Source organism: Egretta garzetta, unplaced genomic scaffold (assembly GCF_000687185.1).
Source record: "Egretta garzetta isolate BGI_Z169 unplaced genomic scaffold, ASM68718v1 scaffold615, whole genome shotgun sequence".
Classification (NCBI taxonomy): domain Eukaryota; kingdom Metazoa; phylum Chordata; class Aves; order Pelecaniformes; family Ardeidae; genus Egretta; species Egretta garzetta.
In genome coordinates this window covers 968,912-991,137 of record NW_009259857.1, presented here as the reverse complement: position 1 = coordinate 991,137, position 22,226 = coordinate 968,912, and the positions used below count along the sequence as shown (strand labels likewise).

General features: G+C 38.7%; 1 protein-coding gene across 6 annotated transcripts; it reads left to right on the top strand.

Annotated features, from left to right (window-relative positions):
* Nucleotides 1-8: 8 nt before the first annotated feature.
* On the top strand, nt 9-17,007 carry HELQ (helicase, POLQ like). Of its 6 annotated transcripts, XR_004842181.1 has the most exons (18): nt 9-1,117; nt 1,463-1,641; nt 2,218-2,418; nt 3,487-3,559; nt 4,043-4,140; nt 4,719-4,817; nt 5,531-5,676; nt 6,552-6,791; nt 7,670-7,811; nt 8,110-8,214; nt 8,755-8,974; nt 9,771-9,928; nt 10,832-10,930; nt 11,207-11,380; nt 11,995-12,108; nt 14,075-14,209; nt 14,487-14,685; nt 15,882-15,945. XR_004842181.1 is itself a non-coding variant. In XM_035895549.1 (17 exons), exons 1-17 carry the CDS (start codon nt 367-369, stop codon nt 15,966-15,968), a joined length of 3,021 nt encoding a protein of 1,006 aa, XP_035751442.1. In that variant the 5' UTR covers nt 9-366; the 3' UTR covers nt 15,969-16,663. The 6 variants fall into 6 exon arrangements, 5 of the variants coding, with proteins under 5 accessions (XP_035751442.1, XP_035751443.1, XP_035751444.1 ...); XM_035895549.1 differs by lacking the exon at nt 14,487-14,685 and having other exon boundaries at nt 15,882-16,663; XM_035895550.1 differs by lacking the exon at nt 15,882-15,945 and having other exon boundaries at nt 14,487-15,833.
* The last annotated feature ends 5,219 nt before the right edge of the window (nt 17,008-22,226 follow it).

Below are 22,226 nucleotides of genomic sequence, written 5' to 3'. Positions count from 1 at the left end.
TGCGTACCGAGGCGGGGGGCTCCGTCTGGGAGGGGTGGCTGGGCCCAGGCCGAGCCTGCGTGAGGGTGACGGGGCAGGGCCTTGCTCCGCATGAGCGCGGATGCGCTTTGGCTTAACTTTAAATACAGCCTCCTCGCCACCGAGCAGCCTTGCAGGTGTCGTGCTACTTGCAGGTTAGGTTTCAGTGAGTTAAAGCACGCGTTCCTCTAGAAGTCACGCCAAGTTTTCCTCACAAACACCATTGGAAAAACACTTAACTTTCGTATTAAGTTGGGGAAGGCTTACATCACTTGCATCTGACGTGTGTGCTGTACGAGTTAATGCTGCCTCCCTTGGTGTTGCTTTGGAGTATTAATACTCGTTGTTATGTTTTTACAGTGTAGTAATGATAGTGAAGAAGATATGTTTGGCGACTATGACGGCTTTTGTGGAAATGATTCTTTGCTAGCTCAGGATGATGACAGAGAGCACAAATACCTGCAGGATAAAAATACGGATATTAAAGCAGCTGGAGAAATCGTACTTGGGAAGCTTCAGTCAGGAATTCACCAGAAAAAACAAGATAACTTTTCTACTTCAGAAAATATGGTTGTCCTTAAAGCTGGCAAAGAGGATGCTTTCCAAGTGAATGAAACTGACCTGGTGGATAGCAATCAAGAATCTACTGAATCTATTTTAGATGAATTGCCATCATCACAACTTCTGTATTTTGAGAAAATGCGTGAACTTTCTTCTGGTTCTAGAGTATCTCCAGTCTCAGAAAGGAGGAATAAACTTGTGAATTCTTCCTCGGACAAAACCAAGAGTTCATCGTCTTTTAGTCCTGATGCTGAAAACAGGAACAGACCTACTGACTTTTCCTCAGACTCTAAGTGTGATTTATTGAAAACTGAGAGTCTTAAAGATCATCTGAAAAGTGCTATGACTGGAAATGCCAAAGCCCAGACTCTCCAGGTCTCCAAGACCAAGCAGCTTAAAGAAGCTGTTTTATCTGAAGAGATTTCTGTTGCTAGGAAAACTATTGAATCTTCTTCTGTTGATATAGGCCCTTTTTATGGGTTACCTAGCAAAGTTAAAGATCTATTCAGACAATTTCGAGGGATTGAAACACTTTATGGTAATGTAACTCATGGTTTGTTGAAAAAAAAAATTGTTAGTGAAGCGTTGCCTGTTTTACCCTTTACACTGTAAAAATATTTACGTTAAGGTAATATTTAATGTAAACCATGTTGGAAAGTGGTTGTTTTGTTTTAAGTGGTTCTTTTGGTTTTTTAGATGAGTTGGGAAAGGTTAATACGGCTTATAGAATACTTTGGAAGGCTCGATCACTAAAAGCTGTTAGTGGTTTCTTGAAGAAAAACTCTCAAACACTGGGCTTAAAGTACTCGATGTGAACCGTAGGCATTGTGGTGTTGATTAACATGCCCCTGGGGGTTGCTAATAATTCTTTTTAATTTTGCAGAATGGCAGCATGATTGCTTAATGTTAGAATCTCTGCAGCAAAGAAAGAATTTAATATACTCATTGCCAACCAGTGGTGGAAAAACACTTGTAGCTGAAATTATAATTCTCCAAGAATTACTCTGCAGGCAGAAAGATGTTCTGATGATCCTGCCATATGTTGCCATTGTCCAAGAAAAGGTCTGGATACAGTCTTTCTGATACTGCTTAACGTCTCTGATATGCCTTGTTACTTGGCTGGTTTGAACACTAATTTTAGCAAACTCCATGATTTTCATAAATATATGGCAGGAAGTGAGTGACTTCTCTCCTAAATGCTGCTCTGAGGGTCAGTAATTTCATAATAAAACAGACTTAAATTGAGGTGAAGATGCTGAGTTATAAAGTGAAGTGTGCTGAACTTTGAAATAATAGCTTTTTGCAATGTTATGCATAGTTCTGCAGTCTTAGAGCTGTACTGCCCAACTTGCTAAATAAATGGCCTTGAAATAAAAACTAATATTTTTTTATATAAAAGAAGAGTTAATTTTAGAAAAGAGATGTAACACAAGCTTGATAAATATTTGTAAACACTTCAACTTTGCTATTGGAAAAGGTAGTCATAGCTAATATGTTTGCACTAATTCAAACAGTTGATTGCGGTGTGGGTTGGTTATATGCATGTTGAGTTCTTGAGGCAGCTGTGAAATACAAAATGAGGATGAGTTTGTTCTCTAATTGTTTTTGGTTTTTTGTTTGTTTTTTTTTTTTTTACAGGTTAGGGGTTTATCAAGTTTTGGGATAGAATTGGGTTTCCTGGTTGAAGAATACGCAGGAAGTAAAGGAAGATTTCCACCAATCAAGAGGAGAATAAAAAAGTCTCTTTATATTGCTACTATAGAAAAAGGACATGCTCTAGTGAATTCCTTAATTGAAACAGAAAGAATTGATGAGCTCGGTCTTGTTGTAGTAGATGAGGTATGCTACGAGACTTAGTCAGATTTGTAATATGCAATTTTTTATATTTCTAATAAGCGATTATTAGCAAAGAGCAGGTTTTTGATTTCTTTGTTGTGCTTTGAGTATTTATCAGGAAATTATTACTACTTAACTAAGTTTTTTCTGCATTGGTACATAATTCTGTAATATTGAAAGTTATTTTTCTTAAATTGAAGCATTTGTTACTATATCAGGACAGTAGATTCTATATTGAGAGATCTGCTGCGTTAGTGGTTGATGGTGAATTACTTAGTAGCTACTTCTCAATTAAATATCTCTAATGGATTAGAAAAAACATAAATCATCTTAATGGTATGGAATGTATTTTCTGAATACCAGAACTGAACTCCTAAATGTGAAACTGTGAGACTTTGTGTCTGGTATTAATAATGACTAAATGAAACATTAAAGAAAAAAGAAAAATATCAAGTAACGTTTGACTGTGAGAATTGCCCCATATTCTGCTTTTTAGTGGTGTGGCTGAGTTGTGCTGCTATGGGTTGATTGTGGGGTTGAATCACATGTATAACGTGTAACAGGGATGTTTAATTCCTGGAATGTTTCAGGCTGACTGACCTTACTCTAACACAGTAGCTTCTAAGCAGAAGGCAGCTTAAGAAGTAACTTCTACTTTGGAAGTAGCTGGCTGCTAGAAATTTTTTTATATTAACTTCAACTGTAAATGTTGCTTAGAAAACAGTTTGTTTAAAATTGCTTTAGGCTGGTGAATACAAAGATCTCCACACTGACTGTTTATAGTCAGGTGTTAACTGTTTGTGTCAGTTATGCCCTAGTTACATGGAAGGTAAATCTTGTTACTGACTTTTGCTCTTGGGTCTGTTTTTCCGTGATTCTTAAATGTTGTTTCAGTGAGGCTATACTTCTGAAAGGAGCTCAGCAAGCAAAATTTAGCAGAGGGATATCATGAGGAAGTCCAACAAAGCCATTCCTGTGATATTTGTTTAGGACTGCATAACTTTTTTTTTTTCTAGAAATACTCTTAACTCAGCAATATTCTTGCATTTTCTTTTTCCCTTCTGCATACAGTTGCATATGCTTGGTGAGGGAAGTCGTGGAGCAACACTGGAAATTACTCTTGCAAAAATTCTTTACAGTAGCAGTAAGTCATGGCTGCAGTTAATGTTATTAAAATATTGTAGTGATGGCATCTCTAGAGAGAAGTCATACTTCCGCTTTCTGGATTGGTGGTGGTCTGGCTGCTTTTGAAACACGTGGCATGACTTCATGCAGTAACAGTGTTTACTCATTTAAGTGTTAGTCAGTTGACCCTGTAATGGTGGGCTGGGTGTTTCTGAAGCTTTTTTGATACTTTTTCTCTGAGAAATCCTGAGTATTGTCAAATGTCTTCCATTTCTTCATAGGAGCCCCTTAGCCATTCCAATTAAATGCTTCTATAGAGAAGGATTCCTTTTTTATGTTTACATCTCAGGTAATATTTCTTAGCTATATCCCCCTTTAAACCTGCCGCTTTGGCTTTTAAAAAGACTAACAATGAAGAAGCAGGCTTATGAATTAAATACTGAGCAGAAGTGTTAAAAATTGTGAACGTGGCAATAAATTCATTTCAACTTATGTTTTACAGAAAACACACAAATCATTGGAATGAGCGCGACTTTAAATAATGTTGGAGACCTGCAGAAGTTCCTGCAAGCGGAGTACTATACTAATAATTTTAGACCGGTCTGTATACAAGATACCATAAACTAGTAAAGATGATGTTTGGCTTTAAAATTATAGCAAATCTGTTTAGGATCGCATCGCAAGTTTTGTGCTTACTCTCACAGCGTAATGTAATATGCCCTACTGCTTGCAATTGTACCAACGCAATAAATAGCACTACGCGCTTTTAAGTGCACAAATGCAAGTACCTTTATATTGTTGTGTTAAGCCATTTGTGTCATTTTAACTAAACCAATTTCTAAATTACAGCTACTGTGATAAATCATTACAGATCATTTGATGTAACTAGAATCTGTACTTGAATGCTGTCATGACAATGGTTTATGAATAGTTCATGGGATACAACATTTGTCATATTCTTTGTTACAATTAGGCGCTTTCTCAAGGCAGGTAATTGAAACAATTAACTTTTAAAAAAATTCTTGATGAGGTGGAGTGTGTGCTTGTGTGCATGCAAGTGCGTATATGAAATGTGATGCTTAGAAAAAAACATCAGCTGTACATCAGTAATAGCTTAATCTTTAAAGAAGACTTGGTTACTTAACTAAAGTTCCTGTTTATGGCTTATATCTTCCTAGGTAGAATTAAAAGAATACATAAAGATAAAAGACACCATTTACGCAGTTGACAACAAAACAGAAAATGGCTTTACTTTTTCACGTCTCCTTAATTTCAAGGTAAAACCAAAGTGGTTATAGTTTCTTTGAACTATAGTTATGAAATGCATGAATTTATACTGATTTGTTTACAGACCTTTTACCAAAGAAATTGTTTAAACATGATAGTTCATTTGTAATACCTATAAGAAAGAAAACAGTAGGCTTTCAGGAGGAAAAAGGCCTTTAAAATACTGAACACTTAACTTGATTTTCACTTCTTTACTGCTCTTTAAGGTAGAGGTTTCTTCAATATTTTGGCATGTGAAGAGCAATGGGTTTGAGTATTCCACATACCTAATGCTTCATGTTTCTGGGTAGATTTTCTCAACAGTTGATCACTCTTAGACGGTACTGAAAGAAGACATATTTTTTTTTTGTCAGCTTATTACTGCATCATAGGGTTTCATTTCAGCCTTTAAAAAGAAAAATGTGTGTTGTAGTAGACTGCCAGTAGCACAAGTAATGTCACCGTCATGTCGCTAAAAGAAATTGAAGTGTTAAGGTGAAAAAGCAAAGCATTCGGTTCTTACATCCATGTATCCCTCAGTTCAAGCTAGATGTGTTAATAAACTCAAGTGAGGATTGGAAGAAAAGCTTATCCTACAGCTTTTTGGAATTATGTCATGTTAAAGCAAATGGGAGTATTCTAGTGAAGGTTGAGAACAAGTATTGAATGTTTAGTTTATGACTTAATTTCTAAGTTTAAATGTGTATCCATCTGTTTATGATAGTATTCTAGTAATCTGGAGAAAGCAGATCCTGACCACATCATTGCACTGGTTACTGAAGTTATTCCTAAATATTCCTGCCTAATCTTTTGTCCCACTAAAAAGAACTGTGAAAATGTGGCTTCAATGGTGTGCAAGTACCTCAAGAAGTAAGTTTGTCATGATTTTTTTAGTTATGTATTGAATAATTGGTCAGAATTTAGGATTTATCTTCCCTGGTTTGCAAGTGACTTTGCCTGGTGATCAGAAGTAAATACTTTGAATATGGAATCTTGTACAAATGATAGCAAACTGCTCATGGCTCATTAAAGAAATGTTTTACCAAAATAAATCTTGTTTTTTTAAAAAAACTAGTTGAAAAAATGGTTACTAGAGGACAAGTACTAAAAAAAAAAAAAAAAAAAAAGGAAAACCATACTAAGTTAATCTAACCTTGTGTCCCTTTGGCACTGGTTGCTCCAAGCTTAGAAAACACATTTTCTCTATAGCCTAGTATTTGGTAATGTATGTTACTAGTCAGTTGAGTATCTCTGTTCCATATCTACTTTGTGAATGTAAGTTGTAAAATCTAAACCAGGCTTTGTTAATAAAGAAAGCAAGGCTTAGGTTTGTTTTCATTTAATGGTGATTTGATCAGCAAAGTTAAATTTTATATAGGAAGAAATTATATTAAAGTAAACAAAACCCCTCCCATGCTATCAAAATTGAAACCATTTTTGACGTACCTATAATTTCACTACGAGCTGATACTGGCCCTATTTCCCTTCTTTAGTGCATTTGATAGCCACACCCAGTCAGTATTTGATCCCTTCTGTACCTGGGCTTACAAACAAGGAAAGAGTTCTTTTGCAACTTAATCAGTTTCCTGTGTATTGCTTTTTAAAGTTACTGGAAATAACTATTTCTCCAACCTAGATGTTAGAAGAATAGTCAATGAACAGAAATAGACAGTAAGCATGTCTCTTTTTTTTTTTAAGTAGTTAATGATTGATCAAAGTGTAAAGAACATTTTTCTTCCTCCAAGAGAATTTAGAGCTCACAGGGAGAAAGAGAAACAAGATCTCATCAAGAACCTAATGAATATTGGAAATGGAAGTGTCTGTCCTGTTCTGAAGCAAACAATCCCTTTTGGTATTGCCTATCACCATAGTGGCCTTACAAATGATGAAAGAAAAAGTATAGAGGAAGCATATTCTACAGGAGTCCTGTGTCTACTTGCTTGCACAGCTACTTTAGCTGCTGGAGTCAACCTGCCAGCTAGAAGGTTAGTAACTGAAACATAGGTCATTGTTGCATTTATTTTTGCTTTGTAAAAAAAATTCCTTTAATAAGTTGGAGATATCAGTGCTATTTAAAGTATGTTTCTGATTTTACTAGCAAATTGGAAGAATAAGGAATTTTGTGCTCAACTCAGGACACAAGACTGCAAAGTTTTTTACATAGGAAATGTGAAACGGTAGCAAGTTCCTCAGAATGCATAGCTGAAGAGCACTTACCTAAATGGATTAAGGAAATTTTAATAATTGAACATAGTAATGTTATCCAGAAGAATAAGAAATTAATGGTAGCTTCTTTAGATATTGTCCTAAGAACAGTGTTTAAATTGTTAAAAAAAAAAAAAGTCTTTGCTAAGGAGATATAGTTTGAATATGTTTTAACATACAAATGTGTTATCTTTTCTTACACAAGTGCTGATGATACAGCTGCTGTACTCTGTATGACCAAAGACTGCCAAGAATCCAGTTTAGTGTGCATGTATGTTGGAATCTGAGGGGAGGAAAAAAATTCATACGGAGAAGTGTTGTCTTTCTAGCATAGCTGATGTATGGGCAGTGTTGCTTATGTTTTTTAGTAGCTTTTATTTTATATCTCAGTGATTTTCAATCTTACTCAGGCATTTGAGTAGATGCAAATACTAGTTCCAAAGGTTCTGCAAAACATAATAAACATGGCTGATCATTCAAAAAAACCTTAAATTGTTAAATGTTTTCCTGGTTGATTTACCCATCTGTTCACACAGGTGCATTTGATTTTTATTAGTTACTAAGCAAAAGGTATATATAAAGAATGCATTTGTAAAATTTTATTGGTTGCTTTAGTAATCTTAATATAAAGCATAACTTACTAAAGACTTCTTTACAGGGTTATTCTCAGAGCTCCTTATGTTGCTAATGACTTCCTGAAGAAGAACCAGTATAAACAAATGATTGGAAGAGCTGGTCGAGCTGGTATTGACAGTGCTGGAGAAAGTATTCTCATAGTGCAAGAAAAAGACAAACACTTGGTAATTTTCACAGAGGTGTTGGTAACTTAAATTGTTGGATTAAGCTGGTGGGGTAAATAGGAGGAGCTGAGCTGCCCAGATTAATTTCTGTTCACTTCTTAACATCACAAGTATTTGAGCTATGTAATAATACCTATAAACTACCTTTATGTGGTTTGTTTTCAGATGTGGACTGTAAACTTTAGGTGTCTACACTTACTTTCTGTATAAGCTGAATCATGTGTACCAGTATTTTTAGAAGTGTAAAACTAATGCATAAATATTTTTCCTGAACTAACATACTTCTTGCTCTTTTTAGGTTCAGGATTTAGTTAACAGTCCTTTGGAGAATTGTTACAGCAATCTTCTGCTGGAGTTGACCAAGGGAATGCAGAGCCTGTTGTTATCTTTGGTTGGACTGAAGGTATCAGTTAACTCCTCTCTGTGAGTAACATAAATGCTTGGGAATGCAAAGAAAATCTTATCTATTGATTCTATAGAAAAAACAGCCTTTTTAAACAGACTGGCTTACAAGTTCAGAACAGCTTCTATTCAGATAAGAAGGACAAGGATTTGATTAGTCTTTTTAACTCAGTTTATCACATAATCATGTAACATGACAATTTCCTTATGTGTGTAAAAGTCAAAATTGTATCTACCTTATGATACATTACAGTATTAATAATACTTCAATTTCTGATACTTGATTTAAAATACAAATAGAAACAGTGGAAACAAATTAACGCGATGTAGTAGCTAGAACAATAGAACAGATGGAGAGCAGTCCCATCAGATCCATTCTAGACTGTCTGTCATTCTATGTGTTGTCATGTGTTTCTGTAGAAACACACTAACAGGATATCAAACTGCTTCCCTATTCAGTAATTTTTTTAATATAGCTTATGAAATGTGTTATGTGAAATTACACCTTTAAACATGCTAATCACTTGCAAAACTGATGCAGATAGCAACTACCTATGAAGAAGTTGATAATTTTGTGCACAGTACATTGCTGGGTGTTCAGCAGCAGCTGCTGTCTAAGGAGAAGAGCCTCTCAGAGATAATTAAAGATGGGCTAGAAAATCTAATAGAAAAAGGACTCCTAAAAGGAAGAATATCTGAGAAGGACCACAATTCCAAGTGTACACTAACAATCACACCGTTGGGTAAAGCTACATATAAAGGTAAGACTTGTTTATTCTCATAATCTTTATTTCAACAAACCCTTTCACCTAAGCCTTATCTCAATTAAATATGTTTTCCCATCTTCAGTCTGAAACTGCAATGAAAAATAAGTTGTAGAGACACAGCTTTGCTTACTAAATGATGTGCTGGACTGAAAATGGGAATGAACGAGTAGCACATGACTGAACATGATGGGAATGAAGTGTAATAATGTTGGGCATAATGGGAGTAAAACCAGAACTGTACCCCCAAAAAAACGGTTTAAAGATTTGATTTAATGATTGTAGTCAAAGTATCTCATGACTTTGTTTTATAATTCATTGTTATGAACAACTGTTGTCAACAGGGGGATTTCTTGACCTAGAGGGAAACTTAAGAGGGAAGCATATGACATGTAGACCAATTGTATTAAATAAGATAGTATATCAGGAAGTTCTGTTTTCCTGTCATAGAGGTGCAGGGTATGGAATACAATTGGAATAAGATGAGTCTCTGAAAGATTCCTTCAGTCTACAAGATTGTTCCAGAATTTCATTAAAGCCAAGGCAACTCACAAATACTCCAAAACCACACACAAAATGGAATACATGGACCTAGATGACTGCCTTTCCTTAGTTGTTTCACTGCTCATTTTAGGTTAGAACAATTATTCAGGTTACAGTTATTTCTCTTCAATTCAGATGGCATAACAAGCTTTTGTGGAAGATAAAGGAAATATTGACTTTACATTAAAATCTATTACACTTAATTCTGTACGTCTGTTTAAAATTGCAATACATTGTGTGCTTATTATAGGATCTATAGACTTGGCATACTGCAATCTTCTTTACAGAGAATTGAAGAAAGGTTTGGAAGGGCTGATTCTTGAGAGCAATCTTCATCTGCTGTATCTGGCAACTCCATATGATATGACTTCTAACTGTAGCCCAGATTGGATGATATACTTGAGACAGGTGAGAATTTACTAGCAAATGTGCATTGGGGCATATAGTAATCCTGCTTATTAAATTTTAAGTAAGTTTTTGCACATAGGAAATTTAGATAGTGGAGTAACGATTTCATGAGAAGTCAGGATATGTTATTTTATGGCATAGTCACATACAGTCACAGGGCAGAATTGCTTTCCTGTTATGCATAAAAATCTAAGTTCTCTTTTGCATCTATAATATTTGATGCTGTCTGGGGGAAAACAGTGACTTGAAACACCTCTTGAGTTGCCAGTACTCCAAATCCTGAATCTAACCGTGGTGCTAGCCTTGCCATCACCAGAGTCTGGTTAATCTTAAACAACTTTCCTATAAAGTAGCCACATCATTGTAGTCTTGCAACCATTATTAAATTAGTCAAGAGCATGTTTACCTTTTGATGCTTGCTCATTTAATTCTGTAGTTTAGGAAGCAAAATCCACTAGAGAATATTAAGTCTTAATCTTTCATATCTGAGTCTAATGCTTAACTCCAGCCATGATTGCAACTATTAGACTGTGACCGATACCTTCCTACAGACTACTGTGCCTGTGTCAGCCCTTATACTAGTCTTGCACACTCTGTAAGATCCACCCATAATTCAAATGCTCCCTTTTCTCTAAAGTGTTGTATACTAGGGGTAGCACTAAAAAAATCTATTTCATTTTGTTAAAATGTGGCATTCAGACATGGGCAGTTCCAGATAATTCAAACAAGTTGGCAAAGAATCTGCAGATCTGACTGTGTCTAATGACTGTAGTTCTAGTCTAGTGACTAAGTACTACATAGAGATATTGAAAATCATTGATTCACTTTGGGTAATAGCCTTGTGTTTTCTATAATATTAAGAGAACTAAATATCTGAAAATTCTTTATGAAATCTTATTTTAGTTCAACCAGCTAAGCGCAGCAGAGCAAAAAGTAACAGATATTGTGGGAGTACCTGAAAGCTTTATTACAAAAAAGGCTTCTGGTCAAGCCATCAGAAAGGTAGGCTGGAGATTTCTTGTACCTAAGATGACAGTTTAGTCATTTCATTACTTGCAAATTCTAGATTATTTTTCTGCTAGTGTTCTTTATTACTGTTCTACTTATTAAGGTTCTTTTAACGTTGGTTGGCTTTCTTAACGTTTAATGTCTATTGGGTATAATATAGACATGTTTTAGAGACATGAAGGAGTAGAGATGAAAAGAATTTCCTTGTAGCACTAACAGAGTACCTTGAATGTGATATTGGTTCTGAATTCTAACTTGCTTTATTCCTAGAATGTGGACAGTGCTGTGGTAAACAGGCTCTACCTGACATTTGTCCTTTATACCCTACTGAAAGAGACCAATATATGGAGCGTTTCAGAGAAATTTAACATGTCCCGAGGATATGTGCAAAATCTCCTTAATTCTGCTGCTTCATTTGCCTCCTGTGTTCTACATTTCTGTGAGGTAGTGTGTTAAATGGATTCAAATAAATTCTTTGGGATTGGTTATTGGTTTTGCAAAATCCAGAGCTTTGTTCTCTTACATTAGAACTGAACACAGGTGTTGTATTTCACCTTTCCTGTGCAAAACTGTGTTTTCATCTTCTCTGTTCAATTATTTTGCCTGTTCAGAAAAACATGCTCGGACGGTGATTTCTTATACTAAAAGTAAGCTTTATGCACTGAGAATGTGAAAATAAACAAACTGCACAGGGCATTGATCAGTGTCAGTGCTGTTGGTGAAATAACTTGACGATTTTACCTTTCTCTTGGAAATAAGGCCATCTGGTTGTGGAATGTCATCCCAGGAAAACAGCTGACTCTGCTTGTTCTCTTGGTTTCTTTCCTCTGTTGAAATAATGCATTGCTTATCCTTCAGAACTGCCCCAACTTTGGGATGTTCAGCTGAAGCGTGCTGAACACAACTCTGCAACTAGCTGAAAGAACAAGTAGAAATAATAGTGCTTCCCCTGTCTAGAAGCCAAATATATGCTCGTTGCCATAGCAGAGCTCTTACCAGTCATACCCCCCAAATACAGAACTTACAATCTGATTTCTTTGTGATCTTTGTCTCTGCAGGAATTGGAAGAATTCTGGGTTTATAAAGCCTTGCTGACAGAACTTACCAAGCAGTTGACCTACTGTGTTAAGACAGAACTCATCCCTCTCATGGAGGTGGCAGGGGTTCTAGAGGTTAGTAAACCCGGCTTTGTGAGATTTTTCAATGTAAACTTATATGCTAAATGTTACTGTCCCTTTTAGGTATATCTGGAAGACGATAATTTTTTATTGAGAATTTGGTATAGTGCAGATATCCCAAAATGGTCCTGGAGGTTGGGAAAAAAGTGGTCTGTTGAGGAAATGTGAGCTGGAGCCAATAATGTTTTTCTTCTGGCTGCTACCACAGCAACAGTGGAAACGCTGTATTTAGACAATAATTTAGCTGTATACTCAGTTGGAAAACAGATTCCAGGTTTCTTTTGTGGTAAGGATTATTCAGTTCATGGGACTAGAGAGGAACATAAGAATTTACATATTTGGTTAGAAGACCCTCACAGAAATATGTGAAGTCCTGTTGGGAACTTAGGCTTTCACAAGCATTTGCAGTGCTGCATGTATTTTAAATAAGAAACTTAACCGGTCTCTGAATCAAAGACTCCTATTAAGGCTTCTGTGCAAGGTTATAAATAATTGGATCTCTTTGCAAAATGATCTAGCTTGCTTGTCCAGCCTATTGTAGAATCAGTTTGTCAGCAAACCATTGAATTTAGTGGCAGTAAGGTTTTACTTCTGAGAAGCTAAACAATTATGAAGACTTAGAGCCTAATGGGGTTTTTTGTATGTATCAAATCTTCTGAATTGGATGCAAAGGTAAGTAGTATTTTTTTCATGGTTCACTCTATGTGGGAGCATTTCTGCATAAGGGCAAAAGCAGCCTAGACAGCATGATTCTGCTGAAGGTGTATTTTAAAGGTGACTCTTCAAAATTATTGCTGTATCCAATCAAAAACCTTTTAATGAGATTTAAGTCATTAGTGGGGAAAGATTCTGTGTCATCAGTCATACTGTGCATATAACAGCCAAATAGAGCACAGAAATATTTGCTGGCAATTAGTGGTTATTTTTGGTGAAATTAGTGACATCTACTTCACATCAATAAACATGCATAGCCCTCAGTTACCGTGGAGGAAGACAATATATTGTAAGCCGTTACCTGTTGGATGCTAAATAAACCCACATATGCCATCAGATAAATGTCTGTCTGTTCCTTGTTGTCTTTAAAAGAGGCGAGGGGAAAAAAAAAAAAGGTAATTGACAAAATGTTTTGGAGATGTAACACTTGTTCATCAAATGGGTATTATTTCATAACTCAGGATAGTAAAGCCTTGGATATACTAAATTACTACTAGTGTAGAAATGCATTTTAATTAAAACTTCGTAAAGTTCTAGCAGTCTTTGTTTTGCAAAAGAAATGCTTGTCCCAAGCCCCTCTGTTAAGCAACTACTGCTTGGCTACCTTGCATAGCAACAAGATCAAACCAAGTTATGCGAAGCAGATAATGTACACCCCCTTACACTGCTGATAATCTAATTCCAGAAAATCTCTCCTGTGATGTGAATCTCTCCTGTGAGCTCACAGCCGTGACTTTGCACAAAACTAGAGAAATAAAAAAGATACTGTGATACCAAAGGAAAAACTATTTGTAAGCTCGAAACAGGAAAGTACAGTCTTTCCTGGAATTTTGTGAAAGCTCTGTTGTGTGAAAATTCTCTGGGGGAAAAAAAATAGATAAAATCAGCCCTCCCTTTCACCTAGACACTTCCAAAAAATGTGAGACAGTCATTCCTGTCAGTGACGGTGAATGCAGAAAACATGATAGCAAAAGAGGATGGCAGAGTCAGTATAATCTAGGCTCAGAGAAAATAACAAGTGGGTTCCTAAGACCTGGGTAAGTGTGTGGGGAGGTAAATCTTAGCAGTAAAGCTGTATTTTTGGGGAGTAAAGATTCTCAGTGAGTATTCATGTTCTTGGAATGATCAATCAAAGAACTGGATTGATATGCAAAGATTAAATGTTTGAAGTTGGTGCAGAGACTGGTACTTAATGGTAATTCTTATTGCCTGTTCTAGTAATCTTAACACAATTATGGACTTGCAGGCACGAGCGAAACAGCTTTATAATGCAGGATACAAAACTTTAGCACACTTGGCTAACGCAAATCCAGAAACTCTGGTCAAGACAATTGAGCACTTGTCACGACGTCAAGCCAAACAAATTGTTTCATCTGCAAAGGTAAGTTAGAAACAAAGTTATAAAAACCTGCTTCAGAACTTCAATATGTCAAAAGTGGATGTTTGAATGACATGAAAAGTGAAGGCATTAGTGGATATTTGTGATCTGTATTAAGAATACACTGAAATATTTTCTTGACAATATAATTTATCTAAGATGATAAAGAGTAATGAATTGAGCAATTGCTAACCTTCATGCTCCTGAATGATAGGCAAACTTAAACTTTTCTTAAAACAATGTTATATACAGGGTAGTGGAAAGCTGTGCTCTTTTTCAGAGGGGAAGCAAAGGGCAAAAATGTTTGACAGCTGGTCTGATGAAATGCAGACATTAAATGACTGCCTTGATCTCTGTGCTGGAGTCATCATAGCTGAAAATGCTCAATTCTGCCAGTACCTCAGGACTTACAGAAATGCTAATGGTAGTTGTGATAAAAGAACAGAATTTTCAGGACTGTAGAAATGGAAACCAACAAGGTATAGTGTTAACCTCTCCTATTTAGGTTGCTTTTATCATGCCTGGTTATTCTTTCCTTTCTAATTGTTTTCTGTTTTGAATATGCGTCGTTAGAAAGGCCTTCACTTAATATCTGCCTCTAAGGCACGCATAAATAATCCAGGGGAATGGATCTGTAACAAACATTGAGTTGTGCTTAGACAAAGAAATACAGGAAGTATTTGTCAAGGGACAGTATTTTCTCTCCTCCATCTCCATTAATAATAATCTGCTGTTGCAATGGCATTGGCTTCATGTTTGATTCTGCTAAAATAGCAAGCTTTTGGTAAAGTAAGGGAATGCCTAGAACAAATGAGTGGGTGGCTGGCGTAAAAATGACGCAGTCAGTAACAGTCTTGGTTTGTATATTCTCATGGAGTAAAAGTACTAACTTTGGGGTTTATGCACTTAAAAAAGGTCATGGCCATTTAACATTATTGTAGGCTCCTTACTGTAGTTTTTCGCTGCTGTGGGAGCCAAAAGAAAGGGATGTATGCAGATCCCCCATCTACATCAGTGCCAAATCCAGCAGTCTCGCTTACTCCCATGCTCAGACATTAAACTGATGGAGTTTTCTCTAACTGGGAACTTAGAAGAGTGCTTGGATGTGTTACGCTACATATGCTGCTGGGGGGACTGTTATGCTCGCCACTGCCAGCAACAAACAGTTCAGGGCAGTGGATTAAACAGTTGCTAATATTGGGGGTCCTATATGTCTGATGTAAAATGCTGTAGTAAGAAATTTTGCATAAAGCAAGACATTGGCAACTTGGCAGGCACAACCAACAAATGTTTATTCCAACATGGAAAAAAAATGTTTAAGGTTAAAAATGGTCTTGTGAACAGTTCTAGACAAAAATGTTTGTTCTGTACAATTTTGTGTGTTGTGTGATGGCAGAACTGAGGAAACCAGCTGCGTACTGTATGAATTTTTGTGTTAGTGCTTTTCATGTGGTTATACACTAAACAGTAAAAAGTTGGTAGTAGGACTTGTATTAAATGTTAGTCCTTTGAGGTAAAGGTACTACGGTCCTGTGAGCAGCAGCAGAAGTTTTTTACAGACCAGATGCAAGTTTGGAAAGGAACATTGGTGTTTTAACCTGTCTAACAGTTAAAGCTAATGCTTATATTCATTTTCTAATGTTTGGGTTTGGGGTTTTTTTTTTTTCCATTCTAGATGTTACTAAGTGAAAAAGCTGAGGCTTTACAAGAAGAAGTCGAAGAACTCTTAAAGGTGCCTGCAGATATCCCAGGGACCTACTGACCAACTGTCCTGAAGAAAAATTATGAATCCAAATATTGGAATACTTTTTAAATTTTTAACTTTCCTGTGTAAAGCTGCTGTAGTCATAATAAATATTTTATGCCTTTTGTACACTTCAATTTTATATGAGTTCTGACTTCAGAACGTTTCTTGGAAAGCTAACTTCATTTGAAGGCTTTGATTATGAACCTCTTGAGCAATAGGCTAGAATCAAGAGATGCGATCTTAATTCATTCCTGGTTTTAGACATAGCCCTAGGAGTGCTTTGGGAACAGGACTAACTGCCTGGTGTGCGCTTCTGCCTAGAGCTTAGGTTCATAGCTGACTTAAATAATGCCTTTACATTGGATATTCCCTTTAGGACAGGTGCTTGAGCGAGCTGCTCAAAAATTCCTGCTTGCAGGAATCTTTGTGCTCCAGGTGTAGCTAATGAAAGGGGAGAAAGAGGGTTGCCATTCGTAACACAGGAGTTGTCCCAGAGTTGTGTAAGAATTGTAAATGATGCCTAGCTTAAGCCTTGTTAAAAGATGCAAATATCAAATTCTTATTTCAGCCTCTGGCAATTCCCCAAGAGAGAATTCTTTCGGGATGTTTCTGTAGCAGTCTTCCAAACAGAAACTTTACTTGTTTTTTGAATGTTCTTAAATTTCTTGCTTAAACGTGAAGGCTAATAAAGACTAGTGAAGGCTTGAAGAACTAATTTTTGAGAAGCCTTATCAAGTTCTGAGACTCTGTGGGTATGTGTCAGTCATAGTAGTTAGGATTTTTAAAGGTATCTGAACCAGATTTCACTCCAGCAAAAAGTTAGGCTTCACAGAAGTAGTGATAGAGCAAACTGCTTTTTGAAGTATTTATGTAGTTCATAACAACGTTAGAGCACTGCACATTAAGAAAGACTTGAAAGCTGTGACAGGCTGGTGGGTTAAATCATGGTAGCCAGCATACTGACACACTTAAATAGGGCATTTCTATGTAAAATCAGGTGTCCCTTCTCAGTAAAGGAAAAGTAAGATAAACCTCTGTTAAACTGGGGGTTTTTTATTCAACTTAGGTTAATTATGTTGGGATTCTAGAGAGAAACAGGAATGTTTTCAAGTCCAGTGGGGTCGTCAGAGGTTGAACACTTGATTCAAAGGGGTTATGGTGAAAAACTGATGAAAAGGCTGGTATTTTACTGCTCATTTTGTTGTTGCCTTAGAGAAATCACAGGTAGCAAGTGAATAAATACTTTATAAGCATTTACAGAAACATGCCTCTAAGGCCGTATTTGTGGTACTTCATAGTGGCTTACAAAGTTTGGATAGGTGAAATACTTGAGTGCATTCAGTGTTAAACCAGGTCAAGAATTTACAAACAGCGCTTTTCAGAGGCAGTGTGATTCATTTCCACTGCTAGATTCAGTGCCCGCAGGGGAATCCTGTTGCTGATGCTTAAGTGCCTAAGGCACAAATGGTTTTGGAAACATGACAATAAGGTATAACTGGCCCTCAAGTGCAGAAGCAATGTTTGCCATGACTTGCCCTTTTAATCGAGACACATTTTTGACCAAATGATAGATAATATGAAATTCTCCACTGGTTTATTTGCATTATCTTCAAAAGACAGAAGATGCTCGCTCCAGCATAACTGTGGATACATATCGAAGCGGTTGATGTAGCATGCGTGTAGGGAAATTTGGGATGCCTGTAAGGCCTAACCAGTTGCTCTAAAGGTTTATTGGTGCTTGATGGTGTTCCTCCAAAGTCTGAAACAGTATTGCATGGATTTGGGGGGAAAAAAACCCAGAGCAAATCATTGTAAAATTACTCACTTTGAGTACTGAGTTATTGCAATAACTGATGTTGTGGAAATAATCCCCTAATTGCTATGTTAACTGCCTCTGTCACAATACTCCCCATGATATTTATACTTGTATGCTAATTTTAAAAATGTACATTTTTATTTTTTTTGTGGAGGGGAAAAGCAGGAAAAAATTATTTCTGGCAGCTGTTGGGTCACTAACTGCCCATCCTCATGCTTGTACGTCACTGTAACAACCAGCACTGTTGCAAGATGCGGAATTGATGAGATGCTCATTTAGGAATGCAGTAAAGTACTTCCTATAAATGGTGGAGCCCTTTTGAAAATGGTAGCAAAAGCTGGTTTGAAACGAGTGGGTGGTTTCAGGTCTGCCTGAAGCCGGTCTGGAAAGAAAATGAGGTTGGCATTTGTTGTCTCTGCTGCTCTGTTTGTACAGGCTGTGCTTTGCCATATGGGTGAGTGCCACTCCCCCAAGGCTTTCCCTGCGACCTTTGATAACAGCAGGAGTGAAGCGAATGAAACTGCAGTGATTTGCACTAAAACTTTGCTTGTCTTGTTCTTCTGAGATCAAACTTACCAAGCAAGGCAGTACACATATTTGACATTGCTTTTTCTTTCTACAGTATGTATTAATGTATGATTAAATGCTTTTCACAGAAAGCTTTCTTACCTAGGCTTTTCCCCCTGGGTCGAGATGGGATGGGGGGTAGGGGGAAAAAAAAAGTACACAACAGATGCTGTATTTTTGTGCTGCTGGATGATGCTGAGGTGTTTCAGTGTCAAGCACAGTTACCAGGCTCATACAATGCAGTATAATGTGCAGGTGTCCGCATGGGCATACGTTTGTTTGGTGGATGCCTGTTACAGGTGGTTGTGCTATGGGAAAGCTTGTGCTAAGGCTGGGTTCAGGATGTTTTGGAAAGCAACGATTTCTCACTTGCTTCAACAGGATGTTTATGTCCTAAAGCCTGCGTTAAAGGGGAAGAAGCAACGATGATTAGTTTATCTATGAGAAATAACGATAGACGCTTCAAAGCTAAGGTAGGTCGTGAAAAAAGGCTCTGTAGGATGTTCCTGCCAATTTCTTCATAACCCACCGAAAATTTGATCAGAACTATGGTGTCTGTAAGTCTCTTCAGGTTGCAACTAGTGCAGAGTAAGTGTTCTGACCAAAAGCCTTGGAGCAGATTTCTTAGTCATCATGCCTCTTCACTCTGCTTTCCAACTTGCCCCATGGACCCGTTCTTGTGTTTGTGCGATTCCCTCCCTTCCCCCGAGTCCATAATTCTGTACTTTCAGGAATCCATGTACCTAACTTACTGAAAACTGTCTCTCTGGAGGGACCGGTAAGAGGGTCAGGCTTTGGTTAACCTTTAGCTGTTAATTTTCATTATGTGAACAAGACCTATTGTGTTCCTGTGTTCTGGAAAGCCCCTTCCATGCAAGCTAGTCCTGCCTAGGCAGCTCTCGCTTTGTCCTTCCTTTTATTAAAGCTTCATTCCACCTCTTTCAGCATGGTGGTCCAGCAGAGTATTGGTTGTAATGAGCGCCAAATATTATCACTTCAAAGCTTTGTTTTGATGAGAAGGGAGGCTGAGTGATTTCGCAGTGCTCTAGTGTGCTGGAGGTCAGCAGCTCACATGGTACCCGAATTTGTCAGCTGCAGACTCAGTGGAAACAAAGTCTTTTAGCTGTGTGCACTTCAAAGAGAACGGCTAAAAACTAGACCCAAAGTGTCATTTCCACCTCTGAGCGTGTGCCATCTGAGGGTGTCATAACCAGCTCAGTTCAGGAATAAAACCAGCCGGCAGTGTTGGGAGCTGGCCCCTCACTACAAGAAGGACATTGAGCTGCTGGAACATGTCCAGAGAAGAGCAACAAAGCTGGTGAGGGGTCTGGAGCACAAGTCTGATGAGGAGCAGCTGAAGGAACTGGGGTTGTTCAGCCCCGAGAAGAGGAGACTGCAGGGAGACCTTGTTGCCCTCTACAACTGCCTGACAGGAGGCTGTAGTGAGCTGGGGGTTGGCCTCTTCTCCCTGGTAATGGATGATAGGATGAGGGGAAATGGCCTCAAGTTGCACCAGGGCAGGTTTGGGTTGGACATTAGAAAAAATTTTTTCACCAAAAGGGTTGTCAAGCATTGGAATGGGCTGCCTGGGGAAGTGGTTGAGTCCCCATCCCTGGAGGTATTTAAAAGCCATGTAGACGAGGTGCTTAGGGACATGGTTTAGTGGTGGGATGGTAGGGTTAGGTTAACGGTTGGACTTGATGCTCTTAAAGGACTTTTCTAACCTAAATGATTCTATGATTCTGTGTGCTGTGTCAGGACTGGGGGCGTGGGGGCAGGGCGTAAGGACAGCTTACCAAACCACCTTGATCGGCATCTCTCTGTGTTTTTACAGTTTCTGGGCTTTCTTGGCATTAGCTAAGTCTTAGTTTCATCTTCCTGAGGCTTCTTATGTAGAAACACAGACTAAGTGCTACTCTGACTCAGGGCAGCTCTGTTCATCCGCCCAAAGGCTGCTGTGTCACAAGAGTTGTTTGCCTTCTGTACGGACATCTCTTCCCTTCTGAATTCCCTTAATATGCATGGGTAAAGACACGTATATCAGTTCTTGCCCAGGCACGGCAGTGGGGTTGCCGTTAGCAATAGCATGGTGCTGCTGCTGTTGGACAGTTAGAAGTCCTGGAAAGTTTTATTTTTAGTTCTTCCTAGTTGTAAAAACCTAATGGGCACAGTGTGTCTGCTAGCGGCACCGCTGGCGTGGGAGAAGCAGAACTGCCCGATCGGAGCTGCGTGGCCACAGTATTTGAATGCCATGAGGCAGGGGCTAGGCTTTCTGGGAGCGAGGAAGCAGGATGGGGTGCTGGTATGGAGCTGACTTCAAACGACACGCAAGTGGGTTTGAGCCTGGTCCCGGTTCTTACACCCTCCCCTTGTAGCTCACAGGGTATCCCTCAAATTCTGCCCTAATTTCCATGAGAGTCTAAATACCTCTGTGTTGATCTCCCCTGCTTTGCAATAGTTAAAAATGGGTATAATACAACGTGAAAAATGCCCAGCCAAAAGCTACCAATTCCCGTTTAATACCTGTAGCTCTTTCAGGTAGCAAGCAATGCTGGAAGGAATTATTTTCCAGCTACAAGGTTTTTCAGGCTGCTAAAAGCACAACACCTGATAGACCTTTCATACCCACATCTGCACACAGCGATTGAATCCAAAATGTAGCATCGACCATTTGAAATGCATCCCGTGTGCCTCTGCTGCCAGAAACACAGTGCAGTGGCAAGTGACTCAAAGCACCTCTCTCCAAAGAACCACACTGAGGAAATTAAGGGAGAAGTAGTGAATTCTAACAGGGGGGAAAAAAAAAAAAATCATGTGCAGGCAGCATCTTAGCTGATGGCTATTAATGTTTTCTGTACCTGTAGCAATGACCTTAACCTGGTTTGCAGCAATAATTTGTCACGCGCTGAGCTGCGTTCTTGAATCCTTGGTTCACTTTTAGGGCTGAGTAGTTTGTGTGGCGCCCCAGCTGTCTGCTGATAGATGAATTATTCCTCTGACAGAGAGCCACCCCAGCCCTTCCTGTGGGCGTAGGCATATAATTGGCGGTGTACCCCCAAAATGGGAAGCATTACGCTGACTAAGATACTGAGACAGTCAGGAGTGTCACTGACATTTCCTTTCTGGCAGAGCCATGGATGTGTTTATCAAAAACAGAGTTAATTTGATGTAGTTCTCCTGCTGGTGGCGACTTAGTTGGTAGTGCAAAAATGTAGAGCAAGCAGGAACAGGAAGGGCCAGGCAGGCCAGCGCTTGGCCACGCTGATTAATGCCCTGGCTTCGGCGTGTGTGGGAAGCAAATAAAGTAACAGATAAGGACTGGACAATTTGCAGCATGTTCCAGCAGGCAACCGTTTTGAAAACAAACTTAGCAAGAAACATGGATGCTTCGGGATGAACTGGTGCAGATGGGGAATGTAAGGGTGGTGTTAAGCGTAATTGTTCAAAAACTCTGCAAATGTTCCAGCAGCATGCACATGAAGCAATACCCGCACCATGGCTGCAGCTGGCTGTTTCCCCACAGGGCTCCCTGGCTGAGGCGACCTGTCGCCAAAAAAAAAGGAATTTGGGCACAGGCTGGGCTCTGCAGGGAGCACCTGGGGGGCAGACCCAGAGCCTGCTTGAGTCCTTTTTTGTAACAGCAATTCCAAGTTGCAAGTTGGCTTTAATCAAGACATTCCCTCGTTGCAACAGCCTTGCAGCGCGGGGAAGGTGGGGTTTGGCCTGAAGCGGCGGGCTGCCCCAGCGGCACTTGGAACCACGGAATCATTTAGGTGGGCAAAGACCTTTGTCACGGGCTCGCCGCGTGCTGCTGCGCCCCGGTTTCCCGCAGCGGAGGCCCGGGGCTGGGATGCCAGGCTGGCTTCTCGCCCCCTGAGCAGCAGCGGTAG